Genomic DNA, 21,320 nt, shown 5'->3' with positions numbered 1-21,320 from the left:
AAAAAGTTGGTAAACAAAAGTTAATAAAGAAAAGTATTTAATAAACAAATTTTTTTTTGCTTGAATTGTGTCAAACATTAGTTTTTTGAGTGTTTCATTTTACCCCACTCTCCCTCTCGCCTTCGGCTCGTGCTATAAACCTCCCACGAGCCAAAAAACTCTTTTCCGCACTCGTAACAAAATATACTATTTTGACACTGCTGCTACGTTCACCTCGTGCCAAAAAGCGTCTTTTCGTTTACTCGTAAACGAAAAGTCTTTTCTTTTACTTGTAAACGAAAAGTCTTTTCTTTTACTTGCAAACGAAAAAGGCACAGGTCGGTCACTTGTTGAACGCAACATTACTGTCAAAATAGTATATTTTTGTCACTCTGGTCGTAAGACAGCGTTCCAGGCGCGTGCCGCAGGCACACCTGCCTAAAACACTGCCTACGACCCCCGTGACAAAATAGTATATTTCGTAACGAGTGCAAAAAAGTGTTTTTTGGCGAGTGGGAGGTTTATATCACGAGCTGAAGGCGAGTTCACAGTTCGTCACAGCGTGATGAAAAATATTGTTCGACACACGGGCGCAGAAAAATTTTCTGACTCAAATGATTTGCATCACTGGCCTTCGGCGGCATGAAATTATTTTTCATGCGCCCTAGTATCGAAATGTACTATATTATTCATCACGACGTCCGTAAACGATGTTTTACGGACGCAAAAGTGCTTCACAAACTCAGTGACAAAAACCAAATACTTTCGAAAAGACTCGGGGAATAATATAAAAATCCGCATGTTCTGTACCACTTTATTAATAAAATGTAAATATTGAAACTCATGGAACAATATAATCGACGTTGAATAAAAATTTCTATATAAAAATAGTTCAACCTTCCGCAGTTGTTTTCAACAAATAATTGCGGCAATTTTGGTAGGAGAAGGAAATGTAAACCTGCCGTCCGTACCCACCCATCCGTCCGTCCATTCACTACCATCACATCCGGCATTATCTATACTCATTGCCATTTTTTCCCTTTTTATTAGAGAAATTCTCTCCACTCTATATTAAATACCCGCATCAAAATCAGTGGAAAACTTCATTGACATTTATTTCCACCCATGAAAATCCTCACCAATTATTCAGTCCCGTAATGAGAAAAAATTGAGAAAAAATGAATACCTATTCCACGATGATAATAATGATGGAGCAATTAGCGTGGGTATACGCGTGACATGTGGGACAGGGGCAAACGTTTCAGTGGCGTTAGATACAAATTTCAACAGATTCCTGAGATGAATCATGGTACATGTTTGGAAAGAAAAAATAAAAGTACAGAATACAAAAAAAAAAAACAAAAATGAAAAAGAAAAGAAAACCCAAGAGATACGAATGAAGAAGAGTGAAGAAGAAGGTGAGTCACGTCGGCTCGGAAATGCCTGGAATCGCGAGTTTGATTCAAGACACCTAAGACGCAGAGAACAGGATCAACCGGTGTGATTTGTAGTCATCGGAATAATTTCGACTGAAGCGATGGTGTATTTGTGTGTATCGACCGTACATAGAAGAGACGTCAGCCTGATTATCCCCACCACTACTGTAGAGTAATTTGAAATGCTTCGCTACATTGAGGTACCAACTGGCAGTGTTCCTCTAGATAGATAGGAAGATAGATAGATAGAAAGCTTTTTATTTATTATCCTGGCATATGGAACATTCCCTAAGGACAAAATACAGTATTTAATGTTATTTTTTTATTTTTTTAATAATATAATAACTTATTGACTTTCGCGCAAGTTTCAATAAGTTATAATGTCACAGCATACGAAATTGAAAAATTAACAATGATCAATCCCTCTCAACTGTCAACATACAGTATTCATTTACTCCATATTATTAATCAACCGAAATGTGTACTATTGCAATTTAATGCCTCTGTTCCATCAGAATTTATCTTTTACCAGATTAATAGTTCCATTTAATCTTACAATTATCCACAAAATTTACAATCTTAATTACAATTAGTCAAAACCATTTTCAATATTTAGTTTCTCATTTTACCAAGTTATCAGTTCCATTATAACTGGAAAGTATTCACATAATGAGCCTAAACTGAGCTTTATTGATACATTTGTTCCTGAGTTATGAATAATTAAAAAAAAATCTAGTGTCCATTTTACCCTGCCCTCCCCTAAAAAAAATAGCGGCATCTTGACGTGCTCTCGTGTTCCTTGAAGAAACGCGAAATAAGTGTTCAGTTCGTAAACATTATGAATGAACTATACGAACAATCGATCCCTCGATCCAACATGGTCATCGAAACCATCGGAACGTATCCCCACCCCTCTTGGGGCCCCCACCATCGGCTCAAGCTCCATAGTAAACCATTTGTCAGGGTCCCCCCTTAGTTCTTGGCTGCACTCGCTGGTGTATTCTCAGTCTATCTGTGTATGACGCTAAACTCTCTAGATATACCCCGCCTGAGTGACGCGTTTACGTGTTTCACTTTTGCCTTGCTTTTGCTTACTTACTTACTGTCCCACTATTAAAATCTGTGTGATTCACGTGAGTGCCTTAAATATATTTCACCAGCGAAATAAATAAACGTGGAAGACCAGTGATATATTCTTCGTTTACCTCGATTATGTTGTAAACATATTTGTGGAATACCGTTTGTGCTTTGATAATAAAAATAGGAATTTACAAGTTCTATCAACAACGAAGTGTCTACGGGGGAACAATGCCCTGGAGAAATGTTGGGTTGGTAAATTTTCACTTATACATTATGTATTCTTCGAAATGAATTCAGGGAACTCACCTATGTCCACCATTGTGATGCAATTCTTGCGATGCTCTCTCATGTCTCTCTACTCTGTATCTGTAAATTTCAATGGATCAGTGAAGAATGAATCTGTGTGTGTGTGCGTGTATCTGTCCGCCGTTTGTAGCATTTCTGGTCATCAGGACAAAGCGAGGCGTTTTCGAGGTGTTCGAGGCTACACTACTAGGTATACACTAGTCTTGACGTTGCAGCGGCTAGGCTTCTGCCATGCCTTGTATTACATTTTTTTTATTACCTATGCTTCACTGGTAGTCTCTGGCGTCTCGTTTTTTTTTTTAATGGTACGAGAGACCAGCGTTCCCGTTGTCTTCGAGGCCATTCAGCAACAAGAACAACACTCACTATATCCAGATCATTCTGCCAGAGAATGAGACAAATGATTGTTTTTATCTGCTTGAGGTTTCAACATTTGACCGGTTTGCTTTTTCATTTTTATGTTCTGTCCTGTAGTTTTAGATTTCAGTGATTATCACGAGTTCTTGTCGGTTTATTTTAATTTACAGTTGGTTGTAGTTGCAAAATCATTGATGATCTCTCACTGTAGAGTACCGTTAATTGTTAATCGTTAAATCCTCTCGGTTATCAAATGTTTATCCATCGCATCTTCAAAACTTTGAGTATCGTTACTCCGTCAATTTACGTGATTATTTGCATCATAAATCATTGTCACGGTGAATCCAACCGGAAGTTACATAGTAGAGGAAACGGCAAAAGCCGTTTACCGGTTGCAATTGAGTGTCTTCCGCGCTAACGATATCCAATTCAATTTTAGCACGCATTTTACTCTCTTTCGTCACTTGTTAATTAGTTTTTCCCCAGAATTCTAAGAAAAATGAGATGTACTGACACTCTTTATAACAATTTTTATTGTAAGAGGTAGACGGTAACAAAAGAGAATTTAATGAGTGAGGAAACTAATAACAAATGGTGGCAATTATGTACCTGGGGGAGAATAGTTTCTACTCATTCCTCAGTGTAATGCGTGAATAAATCCATAAAATTCTGTACTACCTGCCACAAAATGGCTGCGGATCACCGGGAAAGTGGATAATAACACAATTGAACGTTTGCATACCGTTATCATTACATGAATTAAAAAATTTTTATCCCGCGATAAAGAGCATCAGAGGGGTTCGATATGAGGTATTCCATGCCAAATGAATCAACGGCTAACCTTCACCCTTTTCGAAATTTATCTCCATTTTTTTCTACGATTGGGGGGCTAGAAAAACTATCTCTCAATTTTTTTCAGATTTTTTCGACAGCCCATTTTGGAGATATGATTTTTTCTTTGTTTTCCCGTTCTTTTCAATAACTCAGGTTCTATTCAGCCGACTTTAATTTATGATGCCACACAATTTTCCATTTTCTACCATCTGTAAGAAGATTTTGGGTAATTTTTTATCAATGCCTAGGTGTTCATAATACTAAATTTAAAAAAAAAATGAAAAAACTTGAATTTTAAAATTATGTCAGCTTTTCTTTTTCGGATCTTTTTTCAGTAACTCTTGTAATCAAAACAAGTATTCTGAACTGTCATACAAATTGGGTTTCGTTCTGAATCTATTTTATTTTTAATTTTTCCTTCTTGAAATTCCGCGAATTTGGAGAAAACACCCCCCAACCGACTTCGATTATGAATCAAAAAAATATGTAACATATGAGTATACATTTAAATTCACTTCATACTGTTTCTAATGAAAGTCAATCAACGTCATTTTGGGGTATTTTGACTAAATTCGTGGATTTTCGAGAATAAAAAATTGAAAATAAAATAGATCTAGGACGAAACCCAACTTGTATGACGGCTCAAAATACTTGTGTTGATTACAAGAGTTACTGAAATAAAAAACGAGAAAAATAAAACGTGACATAAACCGACGGCGGTGGTTGTGTGGTTGGAGTGTAGGACTGGCATGCGGGAGACCCGGGTTCGATTCCCGGCTGTACCTGGGCGGGTTTTTCCCTCAAATGAGGTTTTCCCTTGTCCTTCGGCGAATGCGGTACAAGGGGTTGGGGGGTGGAAAGGGAACAAATCGTAAAGACCCGAAAGGGTATACGAGAAGAAAATTTTTAAAACGTGACATAATTGTTAAAATTCAAGTTTTTCAACTTTTTGTTTGTTGAAAATTCGGTGTTATGAGTACCTAGGGGTTGAAAAAAAAAATACTCGTAAAGTCTTATAGATGGTAGAAAATAGAAAATTTTGAAGTGTCATAAAGTAAAATCGGATGAATAGAACTGGAGTTATTGAAAAACAACGAAAACACAAAAAAAATCAAATCTCCGAAATAGCTTGTTAAAGAAATTTGAAAAAAATTGAGAGATAGTATTTTTACTGCCCCAATCATAGAAAAATCGAGATCAACTCCCAAGAGGGTGAGAGTAAGCCGTTGACTCGTTTGACGTGGAATACCTCATGTATAAGTGATAGGTTTCAAGGAATCCAGAAGTGTCGAGAGTTTGCATCAGTTTCATCCAAAATTTTCATCGGTCTGTTTCGATTGTGAAACAGGCTAAATTATACGATTTCTAGGGGAATAAATATAAGAATAGTGCAGTTGCATTGAGCAATAACCATACGAGGATTGAGTAGAAAGCGTATAAGATGTTCCGTTTCATTCTCTAGTTTGAATTAATTAACGAGATGGAGAGAGAGAGGGAGAGAACGTGCGTAATATTAATAGTTCACTAAAAGTAGAAAGTGTGGGGAAAATGAATGGCAATAATTTTCTGGAGGAAATATAGCGCATTTGCCAAATTACGACTGCAAATAATATTGAAGTGGTGCGAGTGCCAAATCCGATTTCATATTTGAATTATAAGTAGAATAGAACAGAATAAATGTTTATTAAGATCAAAAGAGAAAGAAAAAGCGAGTAGGAAATGCGAAAAAATTCAAGCTAAGTTTGAAATGCATTGGACTATTAGTTTCCAAGATATTGAATGTCAACGCTGTCGTACACAACTTGATAATCGAAAAAAACCAACTGTTCTTTTCGATTATCAACGATTATCGATTATCAACGCCCTCGAGTGGGGACGCTGGCATTCCGCTTTGACGGCGGTAGAGTGGGGATATTGAAATTCATCTTAAGGGGTTAAATGAATTCAATCATAGCTTAAAATGTTTGTTGTAATGGCATTAAGTCGAAGTTGAAAGATTATTACGATAGATACATTGGTTGATTTGATTTTCATGATTGTTGAATTTTTCATGAATTTACCTGAAAGCGATCTTTCTGATGGTTTCTTCGAATGTGATGTTTTAAATGCATTCAAGTATGTGTAAATAGAATTTTTCTATTAACATTTTAGAGAGATGGAACTGATAAAACAGACAATCGGTTGTAATGATAGAAAATGGAAAATTTTGAGTCGTCATAAATTAAAATCGGCTGAATGGAACCCGAGTTATTGAAAAAAAAACGAAAAAACAAAAAAATCATATCTCCGAAATGGGCTGTCGAAAAAAACGGAAAAAAATTGAGAGATAGTTTTTCTGGCCCCAATTGTGAGAACGAAATAGACATCAATTTCTGAAAGGGTCAGCTGTTAACTCATTTGGTATGGAATACTACGTCCATACAACATAAATTTTCATTTCTTCCCTGAATTTTCCTATTTTTTTCGAATTTTCATGGAATAGGGTAAGCTACCCACTAGATGGACACTGCCCTATAGATGGACAAGCTACTTTTGGATAATAAATTACGCAAAAAAATACTGAAATGTGAATTGTTGCTTTGAATTTTCACTAACTATTGTGATTCTTAACCCCTGAGTGACGATTTTTTTCCGATCAATTTTTTTTCAATTGCTAAAAAACAAACGTTCATCTACTGGGCAGTAGAAATCCTGTATTTTACTGATTTGCAGACCACTCGAACAGAAAATCGATGGAATATTTGATTTTTCAATGACAAGATTTTCCGAAATTTCAGTGGAAATTAAGCGTCATAAAAATTTCCGGGATTTGACACGGAAAATTCAGACGAAATTTTTTAACAGTGTGGTCTAGTGTGGTCTGTACCAAACTGTAAGAGATACTTAGACATCCTTAACGAGGCGGAAGTTGACCTCTCCAGAATTCCTCAACTCAATGTCCTATCCTCTTGAAATTCAAATGATTCTACTTTTGTAAGCAACAGTAACTACTCTATGTACAACTACCACCGGTGAGATAAGGATGGGGTGTTTCATTTCTCAGTTGGTAGAACAGCGTGAAAGGAAGAGGCAGGCGTAGTTTGAATTTTTGTTTCATCGACCGGAATAAGCGGAATGAATCGCAATGCAATGATGAGTGGATGCGAAGAGAGTGCCGGGTGTGGAATAACCACGAGGAGTCAACGAGAGATGTGTTGGCCTGGCAGTTGGGTTGTGAAGTCTCGTGTAGAGTTCGATGCCCCTTGCGACAGACCAACGCTTAGGCGCCAATGCTGTGCCAGGGCCTCTCGGCAGTCTAATGCATTTGTCACCGTCACTCATTCCATCAAAATACTACTCACTATTACCAAAGACCAGGAAAACAAAAATTGATAAGATGAAAACAGATACTTCTTTGGCTATCTTGTGTTCGACACAGGTCAAACATTCCCGAGAGATTATTTACGAATGGTCGTAGAGAGAAACAAAAATGAAAGTAAACAGATAAAAATAATATGCAAGATTTTAAATGCGGTAGTGCACTGATTCAGTCAATAGGGCTCTCCAAAGAATGTCTGGAATTGTATTGTATTTGCATAACTGGTTCAGTCGGGGAATCTTTGATTTTTCCCCGAATGTTCTCACTTTACATACATACCACTACACCGCGGTGTTACGACATTGCGAAATAAATTAAACATTCCATAGGAAAGAGATGAAATAAAATAAGAAATTAGAGGAGAACAGTACACGGAGAAAATTATTTACTAGTTATTGAAAAAATTGCCTTGAATTCAAGAGAAGTCCCAAAAGTAATCAGCATTTTTTCTATTATACATATGAGGATAATATTGGGGGGAATATTTTTGAAAGTTGTAGCTGAGAGTGCTTCCTAAATGGAATCAAATTTCAGATGAAAAAAAAGCAGAACTTGTAAAATTTTTTGCGGAAATATTTCATATACAGTTTTGGTGGAATCGTTGAACATCCCCAGCAACGACCCCCCCTCCCCCCTCCCCCCATGGACACCCCGCATATTTCAGCGTCCCCGAATTTCCCCCCTCCCTTATTTTTTTATTATATAAAGAGATACATTCGACAACCATTTGTTGAATTTTCAAAAAACGTTCGTCGATTTATTTGATGGATCAAATTTAACAAGGAATTGTAGATTATTGCGAAAATATCTTCTGAGGGAGACACTCATCGATTGTCACGATATAAATGATTGCAGGATTGTTTCCAAACGTGTATATGCCCTCGCAATCTAGTTTGATAGGCAAAATTGATTGAGTGAAATTGAAAAATCTTTTCTAAATTTTAAGTAATTAGTTGTTAAATTTCACCAAATAATTTTCTAGGCGTATAGTGTGTTGATCAACAAACGATTATGTTACAGAATGATGAGATGATCGCTCAGTTGGCGGTGATGGCCGCTGGTGGTGGTATAGGTGGGGGCGGAAGTGGCAGTAATACCGGTGGTAGTCGTGTCAGTCGTGCGGGCGGTCTCACTCTTCACAGATCAAATTCCAGCCTCGAATTGCCCCACAGTCCAGAGCGTACGGGACGGGCTGTTGATGCTCAACCACTAAGACGCGAATATGGTTCTCACGGTAAGGGCTAATTCTCTTCGTTTTTTTTTCATCTCTTTTTCTTATTTTCATTATTATTCCTGGGCAAAGTAATAAATAATTCTGCTTGCAGGAAGCATCGATGTCGTTGGTGGCCAGTGCAATTCAGCAAGTGGGGGAGATAATTTATTTGCAATGCTGCAGGACTTCAGAAGTGGACGAACATCAGCAGACCGACTTTACGGCCATCATCACAGTGATAACCCGACAGGAATGGTCTCCACTGACGAGGTTTGTGGTCCCACGTCGTCATCGAGTCCAAAGTTACGTTTGAAGTTGAACAGACTCTGGGGTGGAAAGGAGAGTGTCTCAGGTGGAATGTCTTCCTTATCCACTCCTAGTAGCACCCCTTCGACAGTCGTGCCAGGAGATCTAGAGGAGCGACATCGAAGGAGGGCGTTCCTCCACTACGACTGTCAGTCTCTCACAGCTAATCTAGGATATGCAGCTAAACTCAGAGGAATTTTACTCGCTAGAAGAAGAAATACAGCAACTGGGGCGTCCGCAGCGAGCACGATACGTGCTCCAACCCCAGACGAAGGGCCAGACTGCAGTAGTTCAGCACCAGGTGCAGATACCCAGGAGGACTCAGGAGATGGCAAGAGTAACGACCTCTTGGAGCCCTGTCCGTTCTTCAGAAACGAGATCGGTGGTGAAGGCGAACGAGAAGTTGCTCTCGGACGTTCCCCAATGTCAACTCCAGGAGGTCACAGACCCTCTCTAGCCTACGGTGTCTCCGTTCTAGAACCCCTGCCCGGCGAAACCCTCTGGAAACATACTTGCCCCCTGAGGAAACGTCTTCTCCCGATCGAAAGCATCGACGAGGGTGCTCGCTATTACCGAAAGTATTTCCTAGCTAAAGACCACCAGAACTGGTTCGGTATGGACGATCAGCTAGGCCCAGTTGCCATCAGCATTCGCAGGGACGGTAATCATTATAGAATAATTGTCCGCACTTCCGAACTCCTGACCCTACGTGGCTCAATTCCGGAGGAAGCCCTTTGCCTGCGCAATAACCAAACAAGTAGAATACCTACACGTGAGATAATGGAGCTCGTCGCACCGGAAGTGCAACTGGGGTGTCTCAAGCTGGGAACTCAGCCTGCTGAGGAAGCCCTAGCCAGGCTTGATGAACAAGGGCTCTCCAATCGTTATAAAGTCGGGGTATTGTACTGCAGAGCTGGTCAGAGAACGGAAGAGGAGATGTACAACAATCAGCACTCAGGCCCTGCATTCCTTGAATTTTTGGAGACAATTGGACAGAGGGTCAGGTTAAAAGGTTTCGAGGGATACAAAGCCGGACTGGACACCAGGACGGACTCCACAGGAACCCACACGGTTGCTGCTACTCATCGAGGTGCTCAGGTGACTCTCCACGTCGCTACAATGCTTCCATTTACACCCAACAACAGACAACAATTACTAAGAAAACGTCACATTGGTAATGACATTGTAACAATTGTCTTTCAAGAACCCGGTGCTCTCCCCTTCAGTCCAAAACGCATCAGATCGCAATTTCAACATGTATTCATCATTGTTCGTGCTATTAATCCATGCAGTGAAAATACTCAATACAGTGTTGCTGTATCACGAAGCAAAGAAGTTCCTATTTTTGGCCCACCAGTGCCGAAAGGGGCGATTTTCAATAAAGGAAAATCATTCGCCGATTTTATTCTTGCCAAAGTTATCAACGCCGAAAACGCAGCTCATCGCTCCGAGAAATTCTCGACCATGGCGACAAGAACGAGACAGGAGTATCTCAAGGATTTAGCTGTTAATTATTCTACTACAACCATTATTGACACTGGACAAAAATTTTCGATAATGTCATTTAGTAGTAAGAAGAAGACCACTGCCAGGCCAAGATTGGCGTGTGATGCGACGCAAAGGGGGGCCATTTGCTGGCAAGTTATTTTGGAAGAGAGTACACAGAATACGGATTGTTATCTTGGCATTAGTGTGGATACTATTGTGCTTATTGAGGAGCACTCCAGGCAGACGATTTTCGTATCACCCTGCGTCAATATCCTGGGGTGGCACGCACAGACAAACAGTCTAAGGCTTTATTACCATCAGGGTGAGTGTATTAGTATTCATGTGAGACCTGATTATACCGAAAGGGACGAGATAATGGAGATTGTTGCTAGACTTCGAGCTGTGACTCAGGGATCCCCGGCTTCTGAACTGTCCCTGAGGAGAAATAGTTTAGGCCAATTGGGATTTCACGTGCAGCCTGATGGAGTGGTTACCCAGGTGGAGAGCATGGGACAGTCTTGGCAGGCTGGTCTCAGACAAGGCTCGAGACTGGTAGAAATTTGTAAGGTCGCTGTGTCTACTCTCAGTCACGATCAGATGGTCGATCTTTTGAAAACTAGTGCTCAAGTCACTGTCACCGTTATTCCACCTACTAACGACGGACAACCAAGAAGAGGCTGCTCTCTCCAGAGTTGTGAGTATCTGTCTGGTAATTACGAGAGTGATTATGAGAATGTTACTAATTCGGAAAGCACTTCGAGTCAACAGAGTGCACAGCAGGCCCAGCAATATCAGAAAAATCAGGAGAGATCAATGAGTCCACCGAGATCAAGCAATTCGTCTGGATATGGGACTGGCTCAAGTTCTAGATCATTCGCCGATCCCAGATTTATGCAGGAAAATACCACCGGAGGGCATGATGAACGATGGTACGATGGCTTACTGGAAACACATGACAAAGAGTTGAATAATCTCAAGTCTGATGGAACTCCACCTCCTCCTCTTCCTGCTAGACAAGGGCCAAAAAACTCGAAAAATTCTAAGCATCAGTACCACGAGTATTATACTAAAGAATCCAATTACGTGTCACCTCGAGTTTTACATGAAAGTAATTATCAGAGAATTGACGAAATCAATAGAAATAATTGGGGACAGTTGTATGGTCATACACATCACGTACATCAAAAACTGACGGCCTCAGTTTCTCTTCCATTGGCACAAAACTCTAGCTATAGTGTTGCCAAAACGATAAATCAGTTTGAAGCGGCAGAGCATAATAATATTTACGATACTGAAGCATCCACCAGAGTGCAAATGAGAAGTAAAAAGGAAGGTTATGGTGGAGATGGTAAGCCTATGGCAGAGAGACGAGTAAGCTCCTATGAATTTGTGCAAGATCCTGAAACTTCGGACATTAATCAATCTAATCAGCAGAATCAATTGAATCAATCGACGCACCAAGACATTAATGAGTCCAGCAAAGACAGTCATGAGTTTATAATCGGTGATAAAGTGACTTGCTTAAAAAGTGAATTACCAGAGAGAGTTCTTACTCGCAAACTCGCTCACGCTGAGTATACGAGAAAAGATTATGCAATGTCAAGTTTACCACCGGAGGTTAAGATTTACGAGGGAAATGGCACTGATATTCCAGCTTCTGCTCTTCCTAGTGAGGATGAGTTCGCTAATAGTTGTGAAAATCAGTCTCCGGGTCTAAAGAGGTCGAATAAACAGAGATCTGGGGCTGGAAATCCGAGCCCGAGGAATCAGAGCCCCAGGCCCAAGTCACTAGTGAGAGCTCCACACAGAAACTCGGCAAATCTTTCTTCGAGTACTTTGCAAGAGGATTTGATGAAACTTATTAATCCAGACTATATTGGTAATGACAATTCTCAAGTGAATAATAATAATGTTAATGTTAAAGAGAACGGAACGAGCTGTAATGATAATGAGTCTGGAATCACAAGTGTTGATAAGGTGCTTGACAACAGAGAGAATAATAAAAATGAGAGTAGTAATAAATTGGAGATCCAGAACAGATGTAGGTCAAGGGAAAATCTCTGTGGAACAAGTGCGACGACATTGAGCGTCTTATCAACCTCTAATCGACAGGAAAACTCGGCTGGATCAGAAGTTATTTTAACAATGGCGAGACCAGCAACTGTTATTTCTAATACAAGTACAAATTCAAGTCCAGCACCGAGTGAGAATAAATTGTCGAAGGAGGAGAGATTGTCGCCAAGGGTTACTAAGACTCTATTTCCGTTGAAAGTCTCAAATGTTAGTGGGAGTGTACGGGATAGTACAGAGGATAACCAATCACATTGTAATGAGGAAATTGTTTATGAGACTGGGACTTCGCTTACGGATTTACAGAGTCATTTGTCGAATCTTGAACTCAGGGTTGCAAGGGAAACGAGAAGGAGGCTCTCTTTGGAGGAGGAGGTGAGGAAGTTGAGAGATGAGAATAGACGACTGCAGGATGAGAATCATGCCGCTGCACAGCAGTTGAGGAGATTTACAGAGTGGTTTTTTCAGACTATCGATCATCAGTAATATTTTATTTTTTGTTCTAATTTCGTTACTTACATAATTAGAATAAAAAATGTCATTTTTAATATCTTTATAATCAAATCGATCGCGAAAAGTCAAATTTTTTACTCAAAGATATTCCAAATCTCAATTTGATAATATTTTCTTCTCGAATCGGAAATCACTATAGCAGATATGATCCTAGATTTTTTTCTATTGATGACGGTAATTACGTTCGTTCCCATTGCAACCAAACATTTGTTTTGTTTTTTTTTTTTACAAAAGAGTATTAAACTGTTGATAATTTTCAATGGCGCAAGAGAGAGAGGCTGATTCTAAAACCATGAAGTTATTTGGACCCCCCATCATATTAGATTCATTATCAGTTTTAGAATATTGAAGGCATAGAGAACAAAACAACGAAGAGAAAATTGCGGACAGGTGCGCTATGAACCGACCAAATATTTTTAGGACATTTAAGAAGTAATTGATTAATTGTAATAAAACATTGTTAATTTATACACGACTTCGACGGTAATAATGCTTTATATTCGTTTAAAATTAATTTGCATTTAGATAATAAAACGTATATTTTTTTTCATTGAAATACTTGTTGAGTAAAAATTTATTTTTTCGATAAATTTAAGTGAAAAGAGAAACAACGGACGAAATAATTGTACTTCAAATATTTGAATAATAAAATAGTTTATTATAGTTCACAGAGGAAAAAAATTGAAACAGACATCTGTATCTTTTTTTATTATAATGCCTTTACATATATCACTGTACTGTCGCTGAGTGACAATAGAAATTATTAACTGGAATCTTCATTCCTGGAGAACAGTGTGTGAGTGCGTGAATGCACTGCATAAGCATAATAAAGAAAACACTATTAATATTTTTCAATAAAACATTTTTTGATTAATTAATCCTGCATTATGTAGTTTCAATGAATGTTTCATTGTTGTAAAATTGCAACATTTCTTTGAAATTTCCTTTCCGACTTGTAGTGATTTCTGATATTTCCATTATTTGAGTCACTAATCACCAGATGTTACATAATAGTGATAATTTGTAAACACATAATGGCGTATAGTAAGATCTTGATTGCATTAATCCTTATACATGACGCAGAGTTCATTATTCTCGCATTATAATCGTTGAAATATATCACTGGTGCTGTATGTGAATCAAATAATTTATAAATATACTTCTCCTTTTCATTTTTCCTAAGTACTTGCTATTATGCCGACAAAAGATTAATTTCAAATTCTTTCTTGCACCTCTATTATCGCTACTTATTGCTTTGTTAATTTTCCAACTATTTTCTTATCATCAGAAATGTAGGTTTTTTCTATTGTTTCGTAATAGAGCGGAAAACAGTAGCAGGAATCTAATTCTGTCAAAGAAAATATTATTATTTCAAATTGTGCGAATGATTCATTATGGCACGCACTGAGGATGTTTCATATTGATATCGTGATTTTCAATTATTGGAAAATCAATTGGACATGGAAGTGGTAAGTCCTAACAATTCATTCTCCAACATATCATTTAATATGAATTTATATTGATAATGAATCATTTTTGGCGAAAATGTCAAACTAAATTAAAATTACTAAAAAAAATAAAATTTCACGGATAGTTCACTACTAATTTTCAGGACAGTGACACTGAATGCGATTTAAGGGGAAAAAATCATGAAATTTCAGGTTCCACTGAAAATTCAGTAAAATTCAAAATCCAGAATTTTTAAGGGCATAAAGACGAGAATACCTCTAATTTATTTGAATTTCCTATTTAATATGAATATTTAGTGTCAAATTGCATTGAATCTTCAGTGAAATCTGAAATTTCATCATTTTTCCCCCTTTTCTCGCTTTTTTTCGCATTCAGTGTCACTGAGCTGAAAATTCAAAAATATATTTACCAGAATTTTCTGACTTTCTATTCATTTTCAGGGAAAAATAGAAGTGAAATTTATAGTTCTCTTTGATTTTTCCACGAAATTCTGAATTTTCAATGGAATTGGAACACAATAAAAATTTATAGAATTTAGCACGGAAAATTCAGACAAAATTTTTTAACAGTATTTTGCTACACAATTGTCCAGGAGAAAGGAAATCAGGAGCCTGGAGTTACTTAAAACGCAGCGAAGGCATACAAAATTAAATAATGAAGATTTATGAAAAATGAAACTCCCACACTGGATATCACACGTATTTTGAAGCAATCATGGGAATCACAACAATTTTTACCAATAGAAAAATACTTTTCCCTGTACGTTTCATGTGTTATTCATTATTTCAATGTTTATAAATCATTCTAAATACTGAAAATGGTATTTATCAGTTTAAACAGATCCATACTGAAGGATTACACTTATATAGTATACGTATATGGGTACACGCATTTACTAGTTAGATTAGTCGCACACGAGATAATCAACTATGTGTTCTTCCAGAGAGTGAATATATTTAATTTCTTTTAAACAATTTTCTTTAGTTTTATTCATCAATTTATAGCAATTCACATCTTTTACTTTATTTTTTCCCTTTTTCTCAGCCACGCTGCGCCTCGCAATATCTCAGTCATATCAATAGTACTATCGTCCAGTATATCAACAGCATCACAGCAAGATAGCGCCTTTTCATTGTAACGCATTTAATTAATCCACTGCTTCCGTGGATTAATTTTTATAATATTTTTCATTTTACTAGTGTGTTCTCTGTAGAGTTTTTTTCTTTAAGCATCTAAATTAGTTCTCACCTCGATTTCTTTCAACAGCTATTCTACAACAATCCACTTACAACCAATTAATTGTTTTTTTTAGGGGGGGGGGGTCAATTTCATTTGACAAAAAGAAAAAAACGGTTTCCTACAGTCGAGAACCTAAAAAATAGCGATGGTTGTTGATACACGAGATTCTGCAGGGAAAGAGTGCTATAACTTAATTATTAAGTAGCAATAAATTAATTGATGAAATAACTTACGCACGCAAAAGCACGTATATTTTTTTTCAAGCGTGGGATAAATCAAATTAATACGTGAATACACGTATTCAATAAAATGCGGGTAGTACTTGACCGATGTGCCATTAAAAGAAGTATTAATGATTTAATTAATAAATATAGAAATATGAGAGAAAATGAACTTTAATGCTCGTAATTAATTGAATGAAATGTGTTTATGAGCTAAAAAACACTCACGATTTTTGCGAGTTGGTTAGTCGAACGGAATGTAAAAAAAATCTCACTACCTTATTTATAAGTCAATTTTTTCCTTCAATAAATAAGTTATTAAAAAATAATCATTAGAGAAACATTTTGACGTTGATAGAATCATTTTTTTTTCATCAATAAATATAGCCAATAAAAAATAAATCTCAATTTTAAGGACTAACTTGCTCTCATATTTTTTCGCATCTCTTTAAATTACTAATTAAAAAAAGTAAGAGAAATATGTTTTGTACTTTTCTACACACAATTAACTCTTAACAAACAGCTAAGCCTTGTCCCCATACCTAAACTCAATGATAAAGATTATTTCATTTTCATCGCGCTGAGTGTAAAATTACGTTTTACTCACGTCTTGCGTCCATAAAATCCCTCTTGAAACGCATTGTGATGAAAGATAGGGTTCGATACTCATCGAAAAAGCAGTCTTAGAGCCGTGGGAGGGTACTCACTTCCACTAAAGTCAAAAACTATTTTTCCGCACTTGTATCGAAATATCCTATTATTATACTGGTTGGCAAAATAACGGAAGCGAGTTTTCTGTCGTCTCAGGAGAGATGAGCACCAAAATGAAAATTCAAGGGGATGAATTCCCTGCGAAATGATGAGAAGTCGAAATAAAATCAGCGGTAAAGTGATGAAGAACAAGGGATTGGAAGGAAGAGGTTTTGGAGAAATTCCATAGGCCACGAAAAATGATATCGAGACATTTTTCTTCAAGCCTACTAGTTTTAAAGATATCGCCGAAACTATCTGCAAGCGAATTTCACAGTCACCTACTGTAGATTTCTACACTATTTTAGTAATTACTAGGTTTAGACGAAAAAAATTGAAAGATGTTGAGGATGAAAAATTGCATGTACTAAAAGAAATTGCCACGATATATTTTCCCTCTTGGACCAGCCTCCTGTTCCCAACCACTTTGCTACAGAAAAAAACGTAAAATAGTTGATCATAAATACCCTGTGGAATAAATCACTCTCGTCGTGTCCTCTTGGGACGTTGATGAACACCAAGATCATCATTGCCTCTGGTTTTCTTTCCAATTTGAACTTGACTCTGTGCTGTCAATTGTAGAGAAATTGCATGTGTATTCAATTTTTCAGCAAGAAGTAAATCCTTAAGCCCCTTCATTTTTTCGCTGTACAGAGTTATTCTGGGGCTATCATTCTCAGAGTCCTCCTCAACTTCTGGATCGAGGGTTTCCTGAGATGTTGATGGAGTGGGGGGTAATGAACTCTCCTGAGGTGCCACAAAAGGTTCTCCATCACCTTGCAACAAATAATCACGGTTGAGTATTTTTTCACTGCAAGCAGCTGTCAACGCCTGAATTCCTGGATGCATTGGTGCAGGATTCGTCGACTGCACTTTTGATTCTAGACTTGCAATCAAATCTCTCGCTGCACTCGACCTCTCCTTTGTCTTACAATAATTGTTGTTGTTGTTATTGCTCGTTGTTGTATTGTTATTGTTGTTGTGGTGGTTATTATTGTTATGATGACTCCCTTCATCCACATTGGAGTCCCTACGAAACTCTCTGGTGTGGTGATTCTCCTCGTCGTGCACGTAACTCATTTGTAATTCAGTTTCGTGACACTCGATGATTACCTGAGCTCTGATGCTCGCATCGAACTTGGATATTGTGTTTACCAGCGGCCTTGCCCAGCCGATATGGAGTACAGGGGTGTTCGCACCCTCTTCCCACTGGCAAATGCCATCGTAAAAACGTAAGAGGTAGGCGAAACAACGGGGCTGACGAAGCAGACGCTCGTCAGCTCGAACTGTATGAGGAATTAATTCATTTGCTATTTCTAGTAATTCTTTGTAGATTTCTCCATCATCTCGGGAATAATCATACCTAAAAAATTATAATTTATGTTTATAAAAGGTTGAGAAATAATTCATATAGGGGAGGGTGGGGCAATATGGACATCGGAAAAAGTTAGTCCTAATCAACTTTTAATCAAGAGAATTTTCAACAGAATCGTGTCGGTATGTTTTTATGGAGAGACATTACAGTTGGAAGAGATATTAACAAATATACTTCAACTTTAGTAAATTTTACATTGAAGTTTGAAGTATAAGCTATTCTAGCTTTGGATTTCCTGTTTTACTATTGAAATAACTGAAATTATTTTTTTTTTTCAATGAACAATTGCACACCCTATACAACTGATCTTTTGTCCATTTGTGAAATCTGTAAGATGACTACTTTTCTACTTACAAAGGAAATCACCATAAAGTAATGGGGGGAGATAAAGATAAGTGAATAACGAAAAATTTGGTTTACCACCCACCCCCATCGACAGAAGCCAAAAATGATTTTTTTTTTCAATTTCCGGAATCGTAGTCATGACTACGATTCCGGAAATTGAATAATATTGTTGAAACATTAAAAATTGAGGAAGATATCGAAGTGTCCATTTTACCCCGTTTTTGCTTTACCTTACACTTCTACGACGCAGTCGTATGACAATGTGTTTATTTTGATAACTTTCAAATGAAGACGGAACAGGGTGGCCCATATTTTTTTAGCCGACAAAATTTCCTCGCTCTTTTTTCCCTCCAAATTTTTTTCCATTTTTTCAATTAATTTTATAAACAAAGAATAACAAAAAAAAAATTTCTTCCATCTTCCAAAATCTCTATAGTTCTTCCTGGGTGGAGCCTCACGTCCAGCCCCCACTTGAATTACTTCCAATTCTGTAAGACCTTGTTCTGTTTCTATCAATTGAATTAACTTCCAAATGTAGCTGTAGGGAAATTTTTATTTTGCTCATTGAAAATGTTATAGCCACACATTGAGGATTGTTACTGAAATTAAATACTGAATAATTTCTTTCATCTTCGTAAATAAATTCAATTGCGGAAATTGGAAGGAAATGGACGGGGGACAAATAGGGGTTAGCATGTGTCTTGAGGAAAAAATGTCGTGGTAAAAAAAAATGAGGAAAAAATGGCACGAGGAAATTTTTTGGGGAGAGGGTGGAGTTTTGTCGGAGAAATTTTATCGGGGAATAAAGTCGTGGAATCCGGAACAGTAGATTTGATCCAATTCAACTTGTTATTTAAATCTGGTGCCCATATTACCCCACCCTCCCCTAAGTATTTTTGTAAATTACAAGAAATCGCTCCTGGCGATTACTTCCAATAATAATAAGTGCAGCCACTATCAACAGAATAATTTTACTCACTTTCTCAACACATCAGCAGCATCAGCCCACGACGCAAGTGCATTTGCATGGAGTCCATGTCGGTAGAGATAACCACCCTGATAAGTATAAGGATAAACATGAGCATTGCCATAGAATTTTCTTGCCGAGCGTATAGCCTCTTGAAAGAGAACAATTGCAGGAGGCCTCCCAGGCGTTGGAGCAGCCTCCTCTAAGTCTCCAAGATTTCCCAAAGCCATTGGGTATTTTGTTAAGTGCCCCAGGTCGTACAACAACCACAAGAGCTCCTGCTGCAGAAGTGCCACCTCAGCAGCATCTGCAGTCGCACTCAGACTAGGATTTATTGCTGATACTATCGTTGCAACTTCCATCGCTCTGTTGCAGATAACAGCATTCCCATTAACATACAACCACGAACGAGAAGCTATCCCGGCCTCCACGGGTTGTCCGCGTTTGTCCTCATTACCTTTTCCTGTTCATAGAAATGAAAAAAAAAATTTTAGTCAATTGGTTCACGCTTTTCCCTCGTCAAATGCCAATTAAATCAATATAAAATCATTTTTTTAATCTTTCATAACGACTATTTCAAAGTACTATGTAAAATGATTAATTTTGACTTTCTGCTTTTTGATAGTTTGATAACTTGAAGAATTAAGTATATCCAAGTACTTTGGCTATGTTTTCTCCAGTGAAATGCTTTTTTTTGTCGTCGAACATCAGAGCTTTCATTTGAGCTGCATTTGACCCTAAGTTTCCGGACATTTTACAATGATTTTATTACTTAAACTGTGCAAGTCTGACTTTGAATCTCGATATTGAATCGTTAAAAAACATTTTAAATATCTGAAAAAAAAAATTAGAAAGTTTACTTTTGGATGAAGATTGATGGAATAATTTGAAAATTGCAATTTTTTTAAATTATAAGAATTTTTTATACTGATTTATAAACGTACAGTTTTTTCTACGTTTTTTGATTGTGCAATCATAATTTTTAACGACTCCTACGTGATGTAAAATCCAATCGAAATTGTGATATATTTTACATTATGAAGATGGAAACAATCGAAATAATGTCCGAAAGATAATCCATTCGGGCCTTAAACTATATTAAAAATTACAGTTTCAAACATACCGTGCCACGTAACCTCAACAGTCTCATCCCCGTTCTCGCCACAAACAACCCAGGCATGATCCTCAGACATGGCCAAATGTACATCATTGAAGCCCAGCACCTGGCATCCAGCAACAACAGCAAAAGCCACACCAAAACAGTCCAACTTATTAGCAGTGAGATAACTGTACAGACTCTGAAGGTGTGCTCTATCCTTGTAGTAACTTCTGGTCAGTGAGTTCCATATGACATCTGAGACTCTTTTAACCAATTCTCGGGTTGCATACTTCTGATCATAAATCGAGAGATCCACAGCTCCTTTGATAATAGCATGAAATTTCGAATAAAGTGTCTCAGCAATGTTGAACTCAACCGCTGGAAGTTTCGGCTCATCGTAGATAGTGCTTTCTTGCGACGCAATAGTGCGATTGCAGGTTAACGAATTCTCCACAGCACCAACAAGTATCGACAGTAGTGCCAAGTCTGGTTCAGTATTATTATTAGCCAACTGTTTTTCAAATATTTGAACAATAGAGGATATACTTCGTACAGGGAAGAGGGCTTTATCCTCATCCTTCAAACCCGCCATGGCCCTCCAACTCAGGGGCCCTCGGTCCTGATTCTAAAGACCGATGCCGCCACAAACCACCACTTTACTTTGCGTAGAGCCAGGATTTTATCACTCACTTGGCACAGAAATGCTTTGTCTTTCAACAACTTTACTTTTTTCCTTTATTCTCAGTTTTGGATTAATTTATTTTTAGTCCAAAAGTTGTGTACAGTTGTGTGTTCCTCATTGGCGACGACACTGTTTTTTTTCTCCTCATATTTGTCGTTGGTAGTTCAGTGAGGCTGGCGCTGGTGCAGCATAACAAGGGCATAATTTCTGTCTTGAAAATAACTAGCCCAGA

The 21,320-nt window shown here is 37.7% G+C and overlaps 2 protein-coding genes and 1 long non-coding RNA gene across 5 annotated transcripts; 2 read left to right on the top strand and 1 right to left on the bottom strand.

Moving 5' to 3' along the window:
• Positions 1-2,409: 2,409 nt before the first annotated feature.
• On the top strand, positions 2,410-13,818 carry LOC107044144 (signal-induced proliferation-associated 1-like protein 2). Its single transcript, XM_029126540.1, has 3 exons — positions 2,410-2,743; positions 8,371-8,584; positions 8,676-13,818. Exons 2-3 carry the CDS (start codon positions 8,380-8,382, stop codon positions 12,911-12,913), a joined length of 4,443 nt encoding a protein of 1,480 aa, XP_028982373.1. The 5' UTR covers positions 2,410-2,743; positions 8,371-8,379; the 3' UTR covers positions 12,914-13,818.
• Positions 13,819-15,228, top strand: LOC114841526. 2 transcript variants are annotated; one of them, XR_003783145.1, is made up of 3 exons: positions 13,819-14,070; positions 14,261-14,409; positions 15,003-15,228. It is a non-coding gene; the product is annotated as an uncharacterized LOC114841526 (long non-coding RNA). The 2 variants fall into 2 exon arrangements; XR_003783144.1 differs by having other exon boundaries at positions 13,819-14,409.
• On the bottom strand, positions 14,916-21,237 carry LOC107044147 (menin). 2 transcript variants are annotated; one of them, XM_015265928.2, is made up of 4 exons: positions 20,431-21,237; positions 19,320-19,770; positions 17,088-17,983; positions 14,916-16,719 (listed from the first exon to the last, which is right to left on the bottom strand). In XM_015265928.2, the coding sequence occupies exons 1-3, from the start codon at positions 20,996-20,998 to the stop codon at positions 17,101-17,103; spliced, it is 1,902 nt and encodes a 633-aa protein (XP_015121414.1). In that variant the 5' UTR covers positions 20,999-21,237; the 3' UTR covers positions 14,916-16,719; positions 17,088-17,100. The 2 variants fall into 2 exon arrangements, with proteins under 2 accessions (XP_015121414.1, XP_015121413.1); XM_015265927.1 differs by lacking the exon at positions 14,916-16,719 and having other exon boundaries at positions 16,989-17,983.
• Positions 21,238-21,320: the final 83 nt, after the last annotated feature.

This window comes from Diachasma alloeum, unplaced genomic scaffold, assembly GCF_001412515.2.
Source record: "Diachasma alloeum isolate Michigan unplaced genomic scaffold, Dall2.0 Dall_scaffold_00681, whole genome shotgun sequence".
In the NCBI taxonomy this organism is placed as follows: domain Eukaryota; kingdom Metazoa; phylum Arthropoda; class Insecta; order Hymenoptera; family Braconidae; genus Diachasma; species Diachasma alloeum.
Note: the sequence above shows the minus strand (reverse complement) of the source record. Positions and strands in the feature narration are given on the sequence as shown.